This window comes from Suricata suricatta, chromosome 3 (genome assembly GCF_006229205.1).
Source record: "Suricata suricatta isolate VVHF042 chromosome 3, meerkat_22Aug2017_6uvM2_HiC, whole genome shotgun sequence".
NCBI lineage: Eukaryota > Metazoa > Chordata > Mammalia > Carnivora > Herpestidae > Suricata > Suricata suricatta.
This window is the reverse complement of record NC_043702.1, coordinates 115,186,847-115,204,874: the sequence shown is the minus strand read 5'-3', so window position 1 is coordinate 115,204,874 and position 18,028 is coordinate 115,186,847. Positions and strand designations below refer to the sequence as shown.

Sequence of the window (18,028 nt, the reverse complement as noted above, 5' to 3'; positions counted from 1 at the left end):
GAGGCTGGCGCAGCTTTACCGGCAAACGGCCTGCTTCTCCTTGCTGTGGAAGATCTACAGCCTCAACTACTTTTTTCACTACAAGTACTACAGCCGCCTGGCAGCCATGACGCAAGTAAATATCGCACTGGAAACCCAAGATGATTTCCAGGTAGGCTGTCTTTGCAGCTGCTTTGTCGGTTTCTGTATCTCACTTAGCGGCAAACCCCAGCGGAAGCCGACGGGGCTTCAAAACCGAGGGTACAAGGAAGACCTTCCTGGCCCGATTGTTCTGCCCAGGCCAGTGGTTCTCTAGCTCTGTGGCCCCCGAATCACTTTATACTCTCCAGAGCTTCTGAGGACCTCAAAGCTTCTTATTTTTTTTAATTTTTTAATGTTCACTTATTTTTGAGAGAGAGCGAGCGAGCGTACGCACGCGCAAGCACGCACGCGCAAGCACGCACGCGCAAGCACGCACGCGCAAGCACGCACGCGCAAGCACGCACGCGCAAGCACGCACGCGCAAGCACGCACGCGCAAGCACGCACGCGCGTGAGGGAGGGGCAGAGAGAGAAAGACCCAGAATCCAAAGCAGGCTCAGGCTCCAGGCTCTGAACTGACAGCACAGAGCCCAACTCGGGGTTTGATCCCACAAACCGTGACATCATGACCTGAGCAGAAGTCAGACGCTTAACTGATTGAGCCACCCAGGCGCCCCCCTAAAGCTTTTTATTTCTATAGACTGTATCTATTTTCATTGAAAAAGAATTTTCCCAACAAAAATTTTAGCGAGAAGAGTGGCATGTAGTAAATTCTTGCAAATATCTTAATGTCCAACTTCACAGAAGGCAGCTGGATTCTCAGTCGTCTTCTGCCTCCCCTCCGTTCCAGCATCGGATGTTGCCCCTGGAAGATGCCACTATACACCGGTAGAGAATGAGGGTACAAAAGGAAAATATTAAAGGATAATTTTTTTAAATTTTTTATTTATTTTTGATGTGGGGGGGGTAGAGAGAAGGGGACAGAGGATCTGAAGTAGGCTTTGCGTTGACAGCAGAGAGCCTGATGGTGGGGTTTGAACCCACAAATCGTGAGATCATGATCTGAGCCAAAGTTGGATGCTTGACTGAGCTACCCAAGTGCCACCTGAAGGATAATTTTTTTTAAAAAAAGATAAAATCATGACTCTTAGAAATATAAGAAGAACACATTTCAAAGATTCTATTAAACACTTTAATTACCTAGAACTTGTAAGATGTTACAACTGGTTCCAAGGAAAATTCAGTCATGACTGGATATAAAAATAGTCGAGTCACGGTGCAATAATCACACATTTTCCCCAGATTACTTACATTTCTATGCAAGAGAATAATTTACAATATTATCAGATTTCTGCCTCATATAGAGTGATAAAATAGCCCAAAGACAACGAAAAGCAGAGATAACCTTAATGAGTGAGCAAGACAGGACACCCCCGAGTTTGTTTTTGTTTGGTTGTTCTGGTCTTTCACCACATCTCCTGACACAAGAAACTCCTTGATAGCCTGAACATACCTTTGACCTCTGCCCTTCCTGAAGGGGTCCCAGGGCCACAGTGGGAGAGCTGCTGGTCCAGGTTGTTGGGAAGGAGGCATTTCCTCTGCCCTTCAGGATCCTTCTAACTGGACTAAGAATCCAGTTGTCATGAGACGGATTAACAGGAGAAAATAAAAGACAATGGTGTATGTACAGGAAATTCGAAAGACAGGCAACGTGAAGTTTCTATGAGCTCAGGGCAGGGGTACCTGCCTGAGGTACAAAGGGGAGGAAGCCTATTACCAGGAAGGTGAGGGAAGGTGTTTGGAAAACAGCCTTATTACGCAGAGAAATTTCTTAGGGAGTCTCTTAATAGCTTTCTTCCTGATAAAGCAGGCAATTGGGCAGGTAAAGAACTTTCCCTTGAAACTAATACTGTATGTTGATTTTATTTCAATTTAAAAAATAAAACAAATTTGTTTAGGCCTTTAAAAAAAAAAAGCTTTTCCTGAATCTGCTGGGTTTTGATTGCTCTTAATCAAAAGAATGTTTGTGCCAAAGTGGCCCATCTGGGGGCAGCCTGCCCTTGGCTCCTGTGAGGTCAGAACCTGGGAAGCATCCAGGAGACAAGATCAAGAAATTATTATGCTAAATCCAATTCAGCTAATGCAAATGACCTAGTTCCTTTATAGCAGTGCCTCAAGTCTAGGTTTCTTTTGGGGCAATAATTTCCTCTTGGGGTGATTATCAAGAATTAAAGGAAATGGTCAAATAGCACTGTAAATGTTGCAGGAGCTTAAGTTCCTGGCCAGGAGTCCTCCCCAGCATGAGTGCCTTTTGGTACACCAGGACACATAAATATTTATAAAGGCCATCAAATAGAGTCCTCTGCCCAGATGCCAGCCTCCTCTTGTGGCTTCCCGGGCCACTAAAGCCAGCTGTATTAGACTCTCTTGGTTCCTCAAACATCAAGATGAATCCCATTGTAGAGTCTGTACAGTGGACACTTCCTCTGCCTCGAGCATTCATCCCCCACCTTACCTGGGCTGTATGCTTATCAGATGAAAGGTTTCCTCCTCCAGGAAGCCTTTCTTGATCACCTAACCCCTTGACTCTAACCTGTCTTAGTAGCTCTTGTTACCATCAGGCACATTCTTGTTCTTTTCTTAGTGGGCAGCCTGTGTCAGGCCTATAAACTCCAGGAGAACAGGAACCTTGTCTGTTCTCGTTTTCACATCCTGAGCTCCAATAATAGTGTCTGATACATAGTAGGTACTCAAATATTTACTGAATAAAATGCTTTGATTCCCCTCCATACTTGGGGGCTGTCTCTTAAAAATGTGATGGTATTGAGGGACAGGAGACTACAGTGTAAAAGCCAGAACTAGAAAGTGAATCAGAAGAGGCTTGTTAACAAGGTGGCCATGACAGAGGGCAGAGCAGCCTGGCCAGTGGCCCTCCAGGTGCTCCAAAGCAGATGAGGCACTCGGTGTCGGATAACAGAAAGAACCAGAGTGAGCCCCGAGAGAGTAGTTTCCAGAACTTCACTTATCTGCGGCGTGACCGCTCCAGGCCACGTAACCAATGAGCTTTATATTTTCCACACAAAATGAAGCAGTTGGACGCCATGCTCTCGGTCCCAGTCCAAGAAGTCCTGGGCTCTTTACAACGTTGGACACCTCCCTCGCCCTGCTGTCCTCTCCTCTCCAAGACTGCCAGCTGCCCTGCCCTTCTGGTGCTGCCATTTGTAACCCAGACCAGGAGTACAGGAACCCCCTCAGACTGACTTGTGGTTTAACAGGTGCCCACGGAACCGCCTGCCACACCGAATTTGTGGACTGCTTGCTTTGTGGAATTGAAGAATTCTAGAAGAAAGTCCTTTGTTCCTATTTATTTTTAAGTTTGTTTATTTTGAGAGGGAGAGAGAGGGGGAAGGGCAGAGAGGAGAGACAGAGCATCCCAAGCAGGCTCCACACCATCAACACAAAACCCAATTTGGGCCTGAACTCAGGAACTGTGGGATCATGACCTGAGCTGAAATCAAGAGTCAGTTGCTGCCTGAGTCCAGCTCCAGCAGGTCCAGGGCTCCCTGGAGGATGGACGGTGTTGGTGAAAGAGTGTGAGAGAGCCTTGGTTTCTTTCTGATCACCAGGCAGGCATCTCTGCTCTGCAGTCAGGCATCTCTGCTCTGATTGGAGAGTTGGCTTTATTTATTGAAAAAAATGTAGGGGGTACAAAACAGAAGTGGCAATTGCCTTAGACAATGATTTCTGATGACAAATTCTTTGGTATATAAAAATTTCCCAGACCATAGATTGGTAGAAGACTCATGCATAATCTTTATCAATAGTGATTGATGTGAGTGACTTAGATGTTTATCCTATGGGGAAGGAAGGGATCTTTAGCATTCAAATACAAGGCAATGTTTTTAGCATAGCAAAGGCAAAAGTTAGTTCTTTGTGAGCAGGGGTCTGTAGCCTGTTTTCTTGAGGGGAAGAAAAACAGGTTTCTGAGGGAATGTAATATTTTCTCCCATAAACACAATAGAAGAAATTCCTAGAATTTCCTTCACAAGGTACAATTAGCATATTTTTAGCATAAGGGGACAAGTCACTCCTGATACCAATCAACATGCCCTTGGGGGTCGGTGCTTAAGCAAAAATAATCGAGTGGGGGGTAGACATCGGTCGCCATATGAGGCAGGAGGCCTCTGCCTTGCAAACCCACTTTGCCTCACAAGGAGTTTATTTGTTCAACTTAGTGAGTTCAGAAAATGGCTTCCAGCAGGTTGCTTAACTGACTGAGCCACCCAGGCGTCCCCAAAGCCCCTTTTTCTTAAATGCCTCCCCACTGACTGCCCCCCATACCTGGAGATTCTATCATCAGGGATGCTTCTGTAGCAAGAACTGCTTTCTTTCACCTGTCCCTAAGCGTTTATATTCTGGAGCAACTTTACTGTCGAAAAGAGTTGTTTCTAAAGTAAAAAACTTCTCCCAAGTCTCAGAATTCAGTTTACAACTCCTCTTTCTCTTTTTAAAAGCAAACAAACCAAACCCGCATTTATTTTTTGTGAAACAACAGAAGTATATGTTCTTGTTCTAACAAGTTAAACGTCACAGATGTATAAAGTAAAAAGTCAAGTCCCTTTTGTCCCTCACATCTTCTCCCCAAAGAGGTAACTGCTGTATGCATCTTGGAGTTGAACCCTTCTGGGCTTTTTGCTGTGCAACCTCATATCCACATGTATAAGCCACGGCTTTTATTGTTTACAAAAATTAAAATTCTTTTATTTTGCTTAGGGACTCTGGGCAAGCGGGCCACCCAGCTTGTCCTGAGTGATCCAATAAAGAGGTGGCAGAGACCCAGTGTGATTTCTGCACCAAAGCCCATGTCATGGCCAGAGGACCAGCTCCATTCTCCAGCTTAGTCACCATGTGTGTACTGACCGATGCTGGGTGACATTTCTGGGTTTCCGGCCTCAGGTGCCATCTCAGTTTGTCACCTCTCTTCTCCACTTCTGCCATTTCAGATCATTAAGGCCTACCTGGATTATTCACTGCACCACCAGCTGGCGGGCTATGAAGGCATGTGGTTCAAATATGAAATCATGGCCATGGAACAGATCTTCAACCTCCCCCTGAAAGGCGAGGGCATTGAAATCATGTCCTATGTGGCTCATAAACTGGGCTACACCAAGCTTTTAATGGGCCACTTGGACTTGGCCATTGACTTAGGTAAGGGTTAGCTGGGCAAGAAGGGACATGCAGATACCAAGTAAGGCCCTGAAATATCCTGGCATTGCTTTCTTCCCAGGCTCTCGAGCCCATAAGATGTGGGCACTGCTCCGAAGTCCTAACAGACAGTGTATCGTCCTCTGCTGGCTTAGTAAAGCTCTCTTCTTGAAAGACAGGTATTTAGCTGAAAGCATTTTCCAGAATCAGAGGGAGGAAGCCATAGGACTTGAGTGTTCTGGGTCCACTCTAGCCTGGCCACTGACTGTCAGTGGAGCAGGATTTACAGGAAGATGTGACTGATGATCATAGACGTTGGGACACCACTGGTCTTTGCACAGCATCCTTTTAATAAAGGTTTTATTATTTTTTTAAATAACCTCTACATCCAGTGTGGGGCTTTTCAAACTCCCAACCCTGAGATCATGAGTCATATGTGCCACCCACTGAGCCAGCCAGGCGCCCCCTGCACGTATGTCATCCTTAGCCATCCCCTCACTGCGGGAGTCGGACTGCCCACCGCCAGGTGGAGGTAAAGGGAGGAGTCCCACAGGGGAGGCAGATGCCCAGAGAAGACCAACCAGGACCAGAGGCCCCAGCCCACTTGGCCTGACTCTGATCGCCCTGACACAGATGTCCATGACGACAGTTTGAGCAAAGAGCCAATGTGAGATTTGGGAGTGGGTTTGAAATCTACGAGAGGGCTGCGTTTGGTCTGGAATTGTGGGCTGGATGGAGCTGAGCCCAGCACAAAACTCCATCCCCTCCGCCCCAGCACGTCCTAATCCTACCACCTTCCTTTTCCACAGACACGAAAGACTGATCCATGTGCTGGGGAGGTTGTGGGACCTTTCTGAATCAGAAGAACAGATCTTCAGCAAGGCATTTTTCTATTTCGTCTGCCTGGATATCATGCTTTATTCCGGTAAGCATGGCCTTTGGAATTTACAAGAAGTTGGGGGTCTGACACGTTGTGTTAGTGTAGGGTGGCAGCCGTCGGGGTTGGGGTCTTCAGACCGCTAGGATTCTGGCTGGAAGGACGCATAGGACAGGGAAAGGGAGAGCCTGGTGTAAGAGCTGGGAGCTACCCGGAAGGTGTAAGGATGGCGAAGGAGGCGAATTTTTAGTCCAGAAGAACTTCATGGGTGTAAACCGCCGGTTTAGTGTCAGATGGATTTACACAGACTTCACGCCCAGAACGAAGGCTTGCTTTGCTAATGGATTCAGGCACTGGGAGCAGTTCAGAGATTTGGAAAAGGACCTCTGCCCTGGAACCCCCTGGTGACGCCGACAAGGCAGCCCTCGGTGTAAACCAGGGGGCCAACCTGGGCATTCCTTCCCCACCAGGGGATTTTTTTTTAATGTTGATTTTTGAGAGAGAGAGAGAAAGAGTGTGAGCAGGGGAGGGGCAGAGAGAGAGGGAGACACAGAATCCAAAGTAGGCTTCAGGCTCCCAGAGCTGTCAGCACAGAGCCTGACCCAGGAACCCTGAGATCATGCTGAGCCTAAGTTGAATGCTCAACCAACTGAGCCCCACAGGGGCCTCCCCCACCATGTAAATTGGAAAAGGGGGAAGGAAGCTCCACTGGGAAGAGGGTTGGGGGGGTCCCAGGCTGCAGGAAGGCCATATCCAGCAAGACTTCAGTGGGGGAGGGCTAGTTTAAACCCCACTCCTACCTGGTCGATACTATGGGATTGTACCACATGCATCTACATAAGGCTGGGGCTCTGCCAGCACGGGGCACTGTGGTCACAGGGTTGTTGCAATCCACAGAACCATTTGGATTCATAAGGTAAACAGACTAAGGCCTCTCTGCAAGGTAGGGAAGTCTCCTGGAAGCTAGAGGCCAGAACAGGACCACCCCCACCCACCAGCTAAGCTCTCCTGTTTCTCTCTCATTTAGGCTTTGTTTATAAGACATTTGAAGAATGTTTGGAATTCATATACCAAAATGAAGACAATAGCACTGTCAAATTCCAAAGTGGAATCCTCCTGGGACTTTATTCCAGTGTAGCTATCTGGTAACAATATACTGCACATCACTAAACTCCCACATTTGAAACATGTTGAATCCTGAAGAAGAGTTCTAGGAAATTAAACATACACACACATACACATACACGCGCACACACACACACACAGAAATGAAAGAAAAGACTATAATTTGTTGCACCTGAGATAGATTGAAGGCATTGAAGGTGACGGGGTGGATGGACACTGAAAGGCGCCTTGGGGTCGTCTAGTTCCTCCCCCCTCAGCAAGGCCACCACAGCTGTATTCAGTGCAACAGGCATTTCCATACACACTGGGGCGTGGCGATCCAGAGGGGAAGAGAGTACTTGCTTCTGAGGAGTGTTGGGGTGTGAGGGAGACTGATAAACGGCACCATTTGTGGGGCGCCTGGGGGGCTTAGTCAGTTAAGCATCCACTCTTGGTTTTGGCTCAGGGCATGATCTCCCAGTTTGTGAGTTCGAGCCCCACATCGGGCTCTGTGCCTACAGAGCAGACCTTGCTTGGGGTCTGTCTCCCCCTCTCTCCACCCCTCCCCAGCTTGCTTTGTACTGCCTTCTCTCAAAAATTAATAGGCATTAAAAAAACAGCACCCCCTGTCCGCCCACCCCCCACTCCACCAAGATGAAATTATTGAAAAACGTTAATAGAACAGATGTTGGAGGATGTGGATTATGTCTGCGGGTTTCTGCAGGTGAGGTGGGGGGTGCTTCCTAATGTTGAAGCCCAGGATGAGACTTGCCCTGGAAAACCACAGTTCTCCCAGATCAAGAGCTTTCCTCTCGGTGGCAGGAGAGAGAGGCTTCACTGCTGGTACCTCTTCGACCCACCACGCCTGGGGCTCCATGCCTTTCCCTCATTCAGTTTTTAACTCCGTAAGCCTGCTGCTATGGTCGTACCTTCAAGGAAGTAGATCCACAGCAAGGCTCCAGAACATTCATTAAATTCCTCCCACAGCTGCTCCCGAAGCTGAAAACCAGTCCCTATTCTACTTCCCGTCTCAAAGCCTACCGGTGGCCACAGCGTCTAATATTTATTTAGACTCTGTTGAGTGTGGCCATCGGAAGACATTCCTATCTAAAGCACCACAGACTAGAGCAGTTCCAAATTTGAAAGGAAATCTATTACAAAATTCCCTGGGAGAAATTAAACTCTAAAAATTAATTACCCTTACCAGTAAATACCAAAGAAATTAAAGTTCAAAGTCAAAGGAACTCACCTGTGTGAATTAAAATGCAAGGAATCTGAAGTCCAAAAGTCTTCCTAATTTGTTATTCTACTTCTTTTCTTTCAACAGTGGTGGCCTAGGCCAGTGCTTGTCACACTGTGGGCACAGGAGTCACCTGGAGAGCGTGTTATTCCCGGCCCCGCCCCCAGAGTGTCTGATTCAGCAGGTGGGGGCTGGACCAGCGAGCATCAGAGGACACTGATGTTTCCAGTCTGTGGCCCACACTTTGAGTTGTACCAGCCTAGGCCACCTCTCTTTGGAATTGGAACAATTTTTCCAAGCTCTAGAATTTATAGCTCCAAGAGTCTGATCATCCTTTTAGAGTCCAAAGAGTTAAGTAGTTGCGAATATTACCTGAGCGTTCCCAAGGATTCTATTCGTAACAAACCATCAAAAAATTCTCTTCTCGCCCTGCTCCGTATTGCATCGTTTCCATGGGGAGCAGGCGACAGGCTCCAGGCCCAGGTCCTGGGAGCTGTGCTTGCAGGGAGACCCATTTCAGAACATTGGCCTGTTCCAAGGGCATCCGAGGGTGACGCTGATTCGTCATCTTCTGTGCTGGTGCAGGTATGCCAGGCTTCAGGAATGGGACAACTTCCACCTGTTTTCCAGTAGAGCTGAAAACCTGGTGTCAAGAAGAGCCCCGACAGCTCTTTACCATGAAGGCGTCAGTAGGTACATGGAAGGGCAAGTCCTCTACCTGCAAAAGCAGATTGAGGGGCGAGCTGAGAATGCTGAAGACCGTGGAGTCCAGCTGCTCAAGGTGAGCCAGTTTCCTTGTGAAAATAATTTTCTCTGATTCTAGAATTTATATGTTTATTAAAATTTTTTAATATTTGTTTTTGAGAGAGAGAGTGTGTGAGAGAGCAGGGGGAGCAGAGAGAGGGAGACCCAGAATCTGAAGCAGGCTGCAGGCTCTGAGCTATCAGCACAGAGCCGGACATGGGGCTCAAACTCATGGACCGTGAGATCATGACGTGAGCCTAAGACGGACACTTAACCAACTGAGCCACCCAGGTGCCCCTATGTTAACTTCTGGAAGAAAAAACTTGTAAAATGCATTTCAAACACTCCAATAAAAACATTACAGAGCATGCATATCTCTTTTATTAATTTTTTTGGATCATTTATTTTTGAGAGAGAGTGTGAGTGGGGGAGAGGGGCAGAGAGAGAGGGAGACACAGAATCTGAAGCAGGCTCCAGGCTCAGCTGTCAGCCCAGAGCCTGATGCGGAGCCCCAACCTACAAACTGTGAGATCATGACCGAGCCAAAGTCGGACACTTAACCGACTGAGCCACTCAGGCGTCCCAGAACATGCATATCTTGCACTCACTGAACAAAATTGTGCTGAGTGCCAAAATACATAAATAAATGACATTGGCCTACTACCTGATAGGCAGTAACCACCAAAGAGGAGGCACTGGGGCAAAATGGGGAGCAAATTACACCTGGTACCCGCCTCTCGGAGTTTACAGCCTGGGCCGGAAGCCCTCCGGGGGAAGAAGGGCTGCGTGTCCTGTCGACTTGACAATTGTTTGCGGTGTTCTCTTAAAACCTAAGCACGTGTGTGTTGGTTTTGTATTGCTGGGCCCCCAGTTAGCACAAACCTAACAGCTTAACTAACACAAACTCTTATCTCACAGTTTGGCAGGTCAGAAGTCTGCACAGGCCTGACTGGGTTCTCTGCTTAGGGTCTTCGAAGGCTTCCAAATCAAGATGTTGACCAGACTACCTTTGGGTGGGGATCTTCCCTAGGGATCTAGGGAGGGCTCTGCTCGCAGGTTCCCTAAGGTCATGAGGAGAATCTAGATGCTGAACATTTAGGAGTGGCTCTATTTCAGAGAAGTTACAATTTTTCAAAACAAGGCATCCTGGGACTTCAAGGCATCTTGAAGTACAGTAGCTCATTTAGTCCTCAGGATGTTATTAAGACGTAGTAGGTCTTTCTCACCTCTGCTGTCGTGAGGAGGATGTCTTCAGTCCGCCCAGGTGGGAGCTGTGCTCACCACTCTCCTTCCATACCCAAGCCCAGGGTCACCTGCCGCAAATTGTTCACACTGCTTACTGGTCACTGCCTGAAACACAAAGGTCATTGTCATCTCTGCTTAGAGGTACGTTCTCTTTGGATATAGAGCATGTATTTCTATTTCTGATGCATAAAGCATTCTGCTGGCTTCCGTTCAGGGTATGGAGTTGCTCGGTTACATGAAACATTTTGCTGTATGTACTATGTATTATGTATTGTGTTCATGATTATTATGTATTCTGTAATTTCATGTAATTTGATAGAGTATCTTAAGTTGAGAAAACGACTCATGAGAAACTTAACGAGGCTCCGCGCTGCTTGTGGGGCTCAGTCTCATGGCCGTGAGACCATGGCCTGAGCCGAAATCAAGAGCCGGACGCCTAACCCGCTGAACCCCCCAGGTGCCCCTGTCATTTTAAATATTGAGCCCTTTTGGCCAACGTGATATATGAAAGTCCAGATAGATAAACTAGCAGATGATGAAAAGAAAGCACTTTTTTTTTTGTTTTTCTTCATGTTTATTCATTTTTGAGAGACAGAGTGTGAGTGGGGGAGGAGCAGAGAGAGGGAGATACACAGTCTGAAGCAGGCTCCAGGCTCTGAGCTGTCAGGACAGAGCCTGATGCGGGGCTCAAACTCATGAAAGGCGAGATTGTGACCTGAGCCAAAGTCAGATGCTTAACTGACTGAACAAGCCAGGCGCCCATGCACATCTTTATTTACTAATAGTAAAGTGACAAAACTCCCCTCTCCCAAAGACAGTACAGGTTAAAAATTCAGTAGGCACTTACTGGGTTCAGTAAAGATGAGAAAAACACTGTCTTTGGGCTCAAGAAGTTTGTGATTTATTTGAATTCGAAAAGGAGGTGGGGGAGGAGAAGGGAGTGGAGACCACACAGGACCACGAATGAATGGCACACAAGCTGCGTGACTCCCACGGGACAGAAAATGCCTTGTTCACGGCAGGTGACCATCTCTTAGATAAATAATTGGTAGATTACACAGACATGTTAACAGGTCAGTCAGGAAAACTCAGTGTTTTGATTCCATTTCTATCATATTGAGATGAATGCAGTAAACCAGTGGACGTTGTTTCAGTGAGCATCAGATCGGCGAAGAGAGAGGACACACTCCTACTCTGAGACTCCCATAAACCTTCCAGAGAGCGTTCTGGCAAAATATCTTTAAAATACGCACACTGGTCAATTCTCTTCCTGGGAATTATCCTAAGAAAATAACCAGATAGCAAACAAAAATGTGTCTATAAAGATGTTGATCTCAGGTTTGTAGTAGTAGAAAAGTAGGAGAAAATAAAAACTATAGGCACTTCAAAAAGAAGTTTGGTGGGGCGCCTGGGTGGCTCAGTTGGTTAAGTGTACGACTTTGGCTCAGGTCATGACCTTGCGGTTTGTGAGTTCGAGTCTGCATCAGGCTCTCTGCTGATATCTCGGTGCTTGGAGCCTGCTTCGGATTCTGTGTCTCCCTCGCTCTCTGCCCCTCCCCCATTCATGCTCTGTGTCTCAAAAAAAAAATTTAAGAAATTTTTAAAAGAAGAAGATTGGTTAAGTCAGAAATGGTATATTTAAACATTGGGATATTTTACATAAAACTTCTGAATTTCTGCCTCTAAAAACTTGGGAGTATCTGGTGACTCTAAGCGCATGTGCTAACGGGCAGCTCCTGTCTGGAAACGAGAGGTGACACTTGTATGGGGCACATCTCTAGCGTGACATAGTCCCCTCTGCTCTTATGCTACGTCCCTACCACTTCTTTAGATGTTACTTGGCTCACTCTTGTCAACAATTGAATTTGTGAGCTCTGATGTAAAAGAACCATGTCCCTGGAAAATGTTTAGAATGTGATGCTAAATGAGAAAAAGAAGTTACCATATGTGATTAGTATGATTCCAATGGTGGGTATGATGTGTGTGTGTGTGTGTGTGTGTGTGTGTGAGAGAGAGAGAGAGAGAGAGAGAAAGAGAGAGACAGAGAGAGGAGTGAGAAAGCATGTACCTAAATATTAAAAAATTTTTTTTCTGGGTGCTAAGCTTAGGAGTAATTTTTTTCATGTTTTTCCCTAAATTTTGAACAATAGCTTACATTGCTTTGGTAATAAAAAGAAAAGGTACTTTTTTTTTTTTAAGTGCTTGCCGAGAAGGGTTAGTGAGCCCACCCATATCGCATTCTTCATCCAGGGAAAATGCTGAAGCTACCCCACTTGACACGTGTCACTTTGTGTCCACTACTTCCTGTGTCACATCTCTGTAATATACCTTTTCATTTGATTGCTTAAATCTTTGAGATGTTCCCACATTGTCTGTGGAGGAAAAAAATCTTTGTGGCCAAGGACCCTTTCTGAGTCTGATACGCTGTTTTTCCTTTAGGATTTGGAGAGTCTGGTGGCTCAGAACACCACTGGCCCTGTCTTCTACCCAAGGCTCTACCACCTGATGGCCTACGTCTGTATACTCATGGGCGAAGGGCAGAACTGTGACCTGTTCCTGAACACAGCCTTACAGCTCTCTGAAACACAGGGGAATGTGCTGGAGAAATGCTGGCTGAACATGAACAAAGTAGGGACCATCAGCCAGCAGGCGGGGGTGGGGATGCCTGCCCTCCTAAGGGAGCCCCAGAAGCTACCGCCGTGTTAGCATTCCCCAGGCATGGAAGGCCATGACAGGCCTTTCTGGACTCTTCCTAAAAGGGGCGATGGATCCCAAGTTCAGGTGTGTGTGTCTCCTCTTCCCCTTGGAGTTCCCATGGAACCTCCCTCGCATTCAAATCTGCTTTAGCAAGACCCCTGCCCCTTCTCTGTGGCCCTCAGCACTTTCCACTTTGTGTTACGTTGCTGTGCATGTCTTCCCTCCCCTTGAGATTTTGAGCTCTTCCAAGGCACACGTCACACGTAGCTTCTAGCACAGCGCCTTGTACTCAGTATTTGTTGAATAAATATACTTCTTCCCTGTGTTAATTTAGAGTCATGTGTCAGTATCCTAGTTTGGGTAGAATTCATCATTTGTCTGTGGGTTCACATGGTTTAAAATCACAAGGACTTGGGACGCCTGGAGGGCTCAGTCGGTTAAAGCATCTGACTCTTGGTTTTGGCTCAGGTCACGATCTCACAGTTTGTGAGATCAAGCCCCACGCGGGAGCACAGAGCTGCTTGGGATCCTATCTCTGCCCCTCCCCCATGGGTGCATGCATTCTCTCTCTCTCTCTCTCTCTCAAAATAAGTAAATAAACATTTAAAAAAAAGCTCAAGGACACTGGACCATTTCTCGTCTCAGACCAGGCTTGGTCACAGAAGTCGAAGAGCACTGATTAATCCTTCACCCGCTCTCTTCTCTCAGGAAACTCGGTACTCAAACTCCGAGGTAACGGAAGACCAGTGGCTTCAAACAGTCTTGAATCTCCCATCGTGGGAAGAAATTGTATCACGCAAGGTAAACATCCAAGATATTAATAAAAACAAATTCCTGATGAGAGTGAGCATGCCTGAGAATTGGGATTATCCATGATGAACCTTTCTCTGGAACCAGCCCCCTCCAGGGTCCTGCATATTCTCTTCCGTTCCAGACACGGAACCAGACACGCTGGACTCAAATTCCTTCTCTTTCTGGAGGGTCAGAAAGGGTCAGCGGCCTCATACTGACTCTCTCCCAGCTTTACACAAACTGCTTTTGTTTGCCTTTTATTGTTCAACTCGACCTGTTCATTTCTGCCCAGGCAAAATGTATGTCCTGTGGAAAAATATGAATGTCAAAATGGTTCATGTTGTGACAGATACATTTCTAGTTAATCTATTAAACTGAAAATGTTTATTTTTACATGTCCAGTTGTCCTGTCTTTTGTAGCAACAGTGTTGCAAATGGTAGATTCTCTTCATGGGCAGTAAGGGTGAGATTTGAAAAGACACATTTTTGAAGCACCTGATGGCAACTTTGAAGACCTTCTAACCATGTGCATCATATATCTGTGGAGATAAAAATTTTAAAGTTGAAAGAGGAGTCCTTTTGGTGTGGGCACATTTACACGCTTAGTTTGCTTTGTTCCGGAGAGTCAGAGCATTCCACTTCATTTCCCAGGTGTTGGAGAATGCGTCCCGGAGCCACCTGCAGTCACTCTCTGTGGGCAGACAGAACCGTTCTTAGTGGCATTTTGTGCCTCTGAGGGGACAAGCGGGGTCCATGGAGACTCAGCCCGCCTGTGCCCTGCCCCGCCTCCCTTGTGCGGCCTCGTTTCACGGGCCCAGGTGGTCAGCTCACGTAGGTGCACCCCGGTTTTCCTTTGTTGATTCCAGTCCTCTTCTGATCCCAGAATGGGGTCCTTCTGATGGCCTTTAATGGCCTCTAATGTGCACCTCAATGTCTCATAGCGACTTCCGTGGGTGGTGCCACCCTGACCCGTGTCTCTTTAACGGGCCAGTATTTCACCATCCTGCAGGAAAAGCAAAGCTGTGTATCTTTCTTCCTGGGAACAGAACCAAGTTCCACACAGGTGGCCTGGCGGCTGGGAAGAACAGCAGCCCCGGAAACCAGAGCATTGCATTCTAACACGAGCTGTGCCACACACACTTCACTCCTGTGGCTCCTCCCCTCACCGCCCTCTTCTGGTGCATGGCCATGAGTGCTGGATGAAACAGGAAGGTGAGGGGCCCCGGGGGGGCTCAGTTGGTTGAGCTTTGGGCTTCAGCTTGGGTCATGATCTTGCGGTTCTTGGGTTTGAGCCCCTCGTCGGGCTCTGTGCTGACAGCTAGCTCAGAGCCTGGAGCCTGCTTCGGATTCTGTGTCTCCCTCTCTCTGCTCCTCCTCAGCTCATGTTCTGTCTCAAAAATAAACATAAAAATATTATTAGAAATGTTTGCTTATCTCGTGGAACACTTGTGGAACGTTACTCATAATCCAAGGTTTTACTATATACATGGAGAGAGAGAGAACAGTACCTGGAGCAGCCCGGAGAGTCATAGAGGAGAAGAGCGTGAGTCTAGACTTTGCTTGGGGTGTGGGTTTTTAGTGGCGATTGTGAAGGACAGTCTCTTTAGCAAATGGTACTGGACAGCCGGATATACACATGCAAAAGAATGAAGCTCGACCCAGGCCTCACACCATATACAAGAATTAATTCAAAATGGATCAACTACCCAAATACAAGCGCTCTTCTAAATCTTTTAGAAGAAAATACAAAGGTAAAAGTTCATGACTTTGGGCTTAATGACAGATTCTTAGATATGACCTGGCACAAGAAACGAAAGAAAAAATAGATCACTTGGACTTAGTAAAAACTAAAGGCATTTGTGCAATTTATCAGAAAGTGAAAAGACAGCCCGCGGTAAGGGAGAAAATATTTGCCCACTGTTTATCTGATAGGGAGCTGGTGTCCAGATAGGTAAAGAACTCATACCACTCGGCAACAAAAAGATGACCCAATTAAAAATGGGCAAAAGACTTGAATAGATGTTTCTCCAAAGAACATATACAAATGGCCAATAAGTGCATGAAAGGTGCTTACCACCACTAATTACCGGTACCCCTTCATATGCATTAGGAAGGTGGTGATGATGATGATGATGATGATATTGTCTAAATAAAAAATAAGTGTTGGATGGTATGGAGAAATCGGAACCCTCTATTGATTGCTGGTGGGAATGTAAAATGGTTCATCCTCTGCAGAAAACAGTTTGGTGGTTCCTGAAAAATTAAATGTAGAGGAGTGCCTGGGGGCAGCTCAATTGGTTAAGCATCCGACCCTTGATCTCAGCTCAGGGCTTGATCTCAGGGTCATGAGTTCAAGCCCTGAAAAGAAAAGTTAAACATAGAATTTCCCTATGATCCAGAAATTCAACTCCTAGGGTATGTACCCCAAATAATTGAAAAAAGCACTCAGACAAATATATGTACACAGTGCTTACAGTAGCAGGACTGACAGTAACCAAAAGTAGGAAACAGCCCAGGTGTCCATTAATGAATGGATGGATAAACAAATACTGGCACAAGCATACAACAGAATACGATTTAGCCATAAAAAGAAATGAAGGCAAATAGATACCACAACATGGATTAATCTTGAAAACATTAATGAAAGAAGCCAGACCCAAAAGGTCACATACTGTATGATTCCATTTCTTGAAATGTCAAAATAGGTAAATACAAGGATAAACCCACAGAGGTAAAAGTAGACTGGAGCTTGCCAGCGGCTGGGGGAGGGGGGGTTCAGAAGAAACTACGTAACCGTTGGTTTGGGGAGTAATGGGAAGATTTTGGAACTAGGTAGGGGTGGCTGGGATTGTGCAATACTGTGAATGTACTAAATGCCATTATACACTTTAGAGTTATTATTATTTTATTGGAGAGAGAGAGAGTGCACAAGCAGGGGAGAAGGGCAGAGAAAGAGGATCTCAAGCAGCTCCATACTCAGTGTGGAGCAGGACTGGGGATTGGATCCCCTCACCAGGAGATTATGACCCGAGCCAAATCAAGAGTCAGAGGCTTAACCAACTGAGCATCCTGCACTGTACACTTTAAAAAGGTTAATGAGGGGGCGCCTGGGTGGTTCAGTCAGATAAGCGGCAGACTTTGGTTCAGGTCATGATCTCGCTGTTCATGGGTTTGCGCCCTGCTTGGAGCTCTGTGCTGACAGCTCAGAGCTTGGAGCCTGCTTCGGATTCCGTCTCTCTGTCTCTCAAAAATAAACATTAAAAATAACAAAAAGGTTAACGTTATATGAATTTTACCCTAACTTAAAAAAATGAGGGGTGACTGGGTGGCTCAGTAGGTTGAGGGGCGAGACTCTTGATTTTGGTTCAAGTCATGCTGTCATGGTTGTGGGACTGAGTCATTTTGGGATTCTCTCCCTCCCTCTCTGCTTCAAAATAAACATTAAAAAAAACAAACAAACCATGGCGCCATTCAGGAATGCCACATTATGGACAATCTCAGCTCACGCTGGTGACCCCCAAATCGGGAAGTCGCCACTCCTTAAGCCAATTCTCAGGCCACTGGTAGCTATATCATCCCCCAACAATTTTGTCTAGAGCTCCTGGTGGCTCTGAGGCTCTAGAAAACAGAGCAGGAAAAGTCTCACAATGTTGCCTCACCCCAGGCCACTAGTGCTCTCTTATTGTGAGCAATGCCTGGGGAGGGGAGGGTTGGGAGAGAGGAGAGGGGAGATGCGGGGACCTAACACAGCAAGGAAAGATGCCCCCCAAGCAAATGAGCTAAGGTCTCCGCAGAACTGCCAGCCCGCCCCCGTGCGATCACAGGCCCGCCCGTTACTCTAAGGTCAGCGCCCCGTCCTATGCCGGGCATACCCCGGCGTCCCTATGGCGCTAGCCCGGCAGGTCCGGCCCCAGCGAACCCCGAGAACCCCACCTCCGCCTCCATCCTCAGGATCCGGGTGAGGCGGGTGCGGAGAGGTGGGGGGCGCATAGGGGGCGAGCCGAGGTCCGGGCCCGGGGTGGAGGCGGGGCCGGGGCCGGGGGTGGAGCCGGGGGCGGAGCCGGCAGCCTGGGAGCGCGGAGGTGTGGGGGGCGGAGTCTGCGT

At 47.1% G+C, this 18,028-nt stretch overlaps 1 protein-coding gene across 1 annotated transcript in view; it reads left to right on the top strand.

Annotated features, from left to right (window-relative positions):
- Nucleotides 1-14,123, top strand: part of LOC115287066 (adenylate cyclase type 10-like) — a 76,024-nt gene extending 61,901 nt beyond the window's left edge. The window contains exons 19-26 of the mRNA XM_029933344.1: nt 4-151; nt 5,024-5,228; nt 5,308-5,404; nt 6,035-6,150; nt 7,130-7,247; nt 9,032-9,227; nt 12,875-13,063; nt 13,841-14,123. Of these exons, the coding sequence (XP_029789204.1) occupies nt 4-151; nt 5,024-5,228; nt 5,308-5,404; nt 6,035-6,150; nt 7,130-7,247; nt 9,032-9,227; nt 12,875-13,063; nt 13,841-14,008 (1,237 nt within the window). The 3' untranslated portion in view covers nt 14,009-14,123. The remainder of the gene's footprint in view (nt 1-3; nt 152-5,023; nt 5,229-5,307; nt 5,405-6,034; nt 6,151-7,129; nt 7,248-9,031; nt 9,228-12,874; nt 13,064-13,840) is intronic.
- Nucleotides 14,124-18,028: the final 3,905 nt, after the last annotated feature.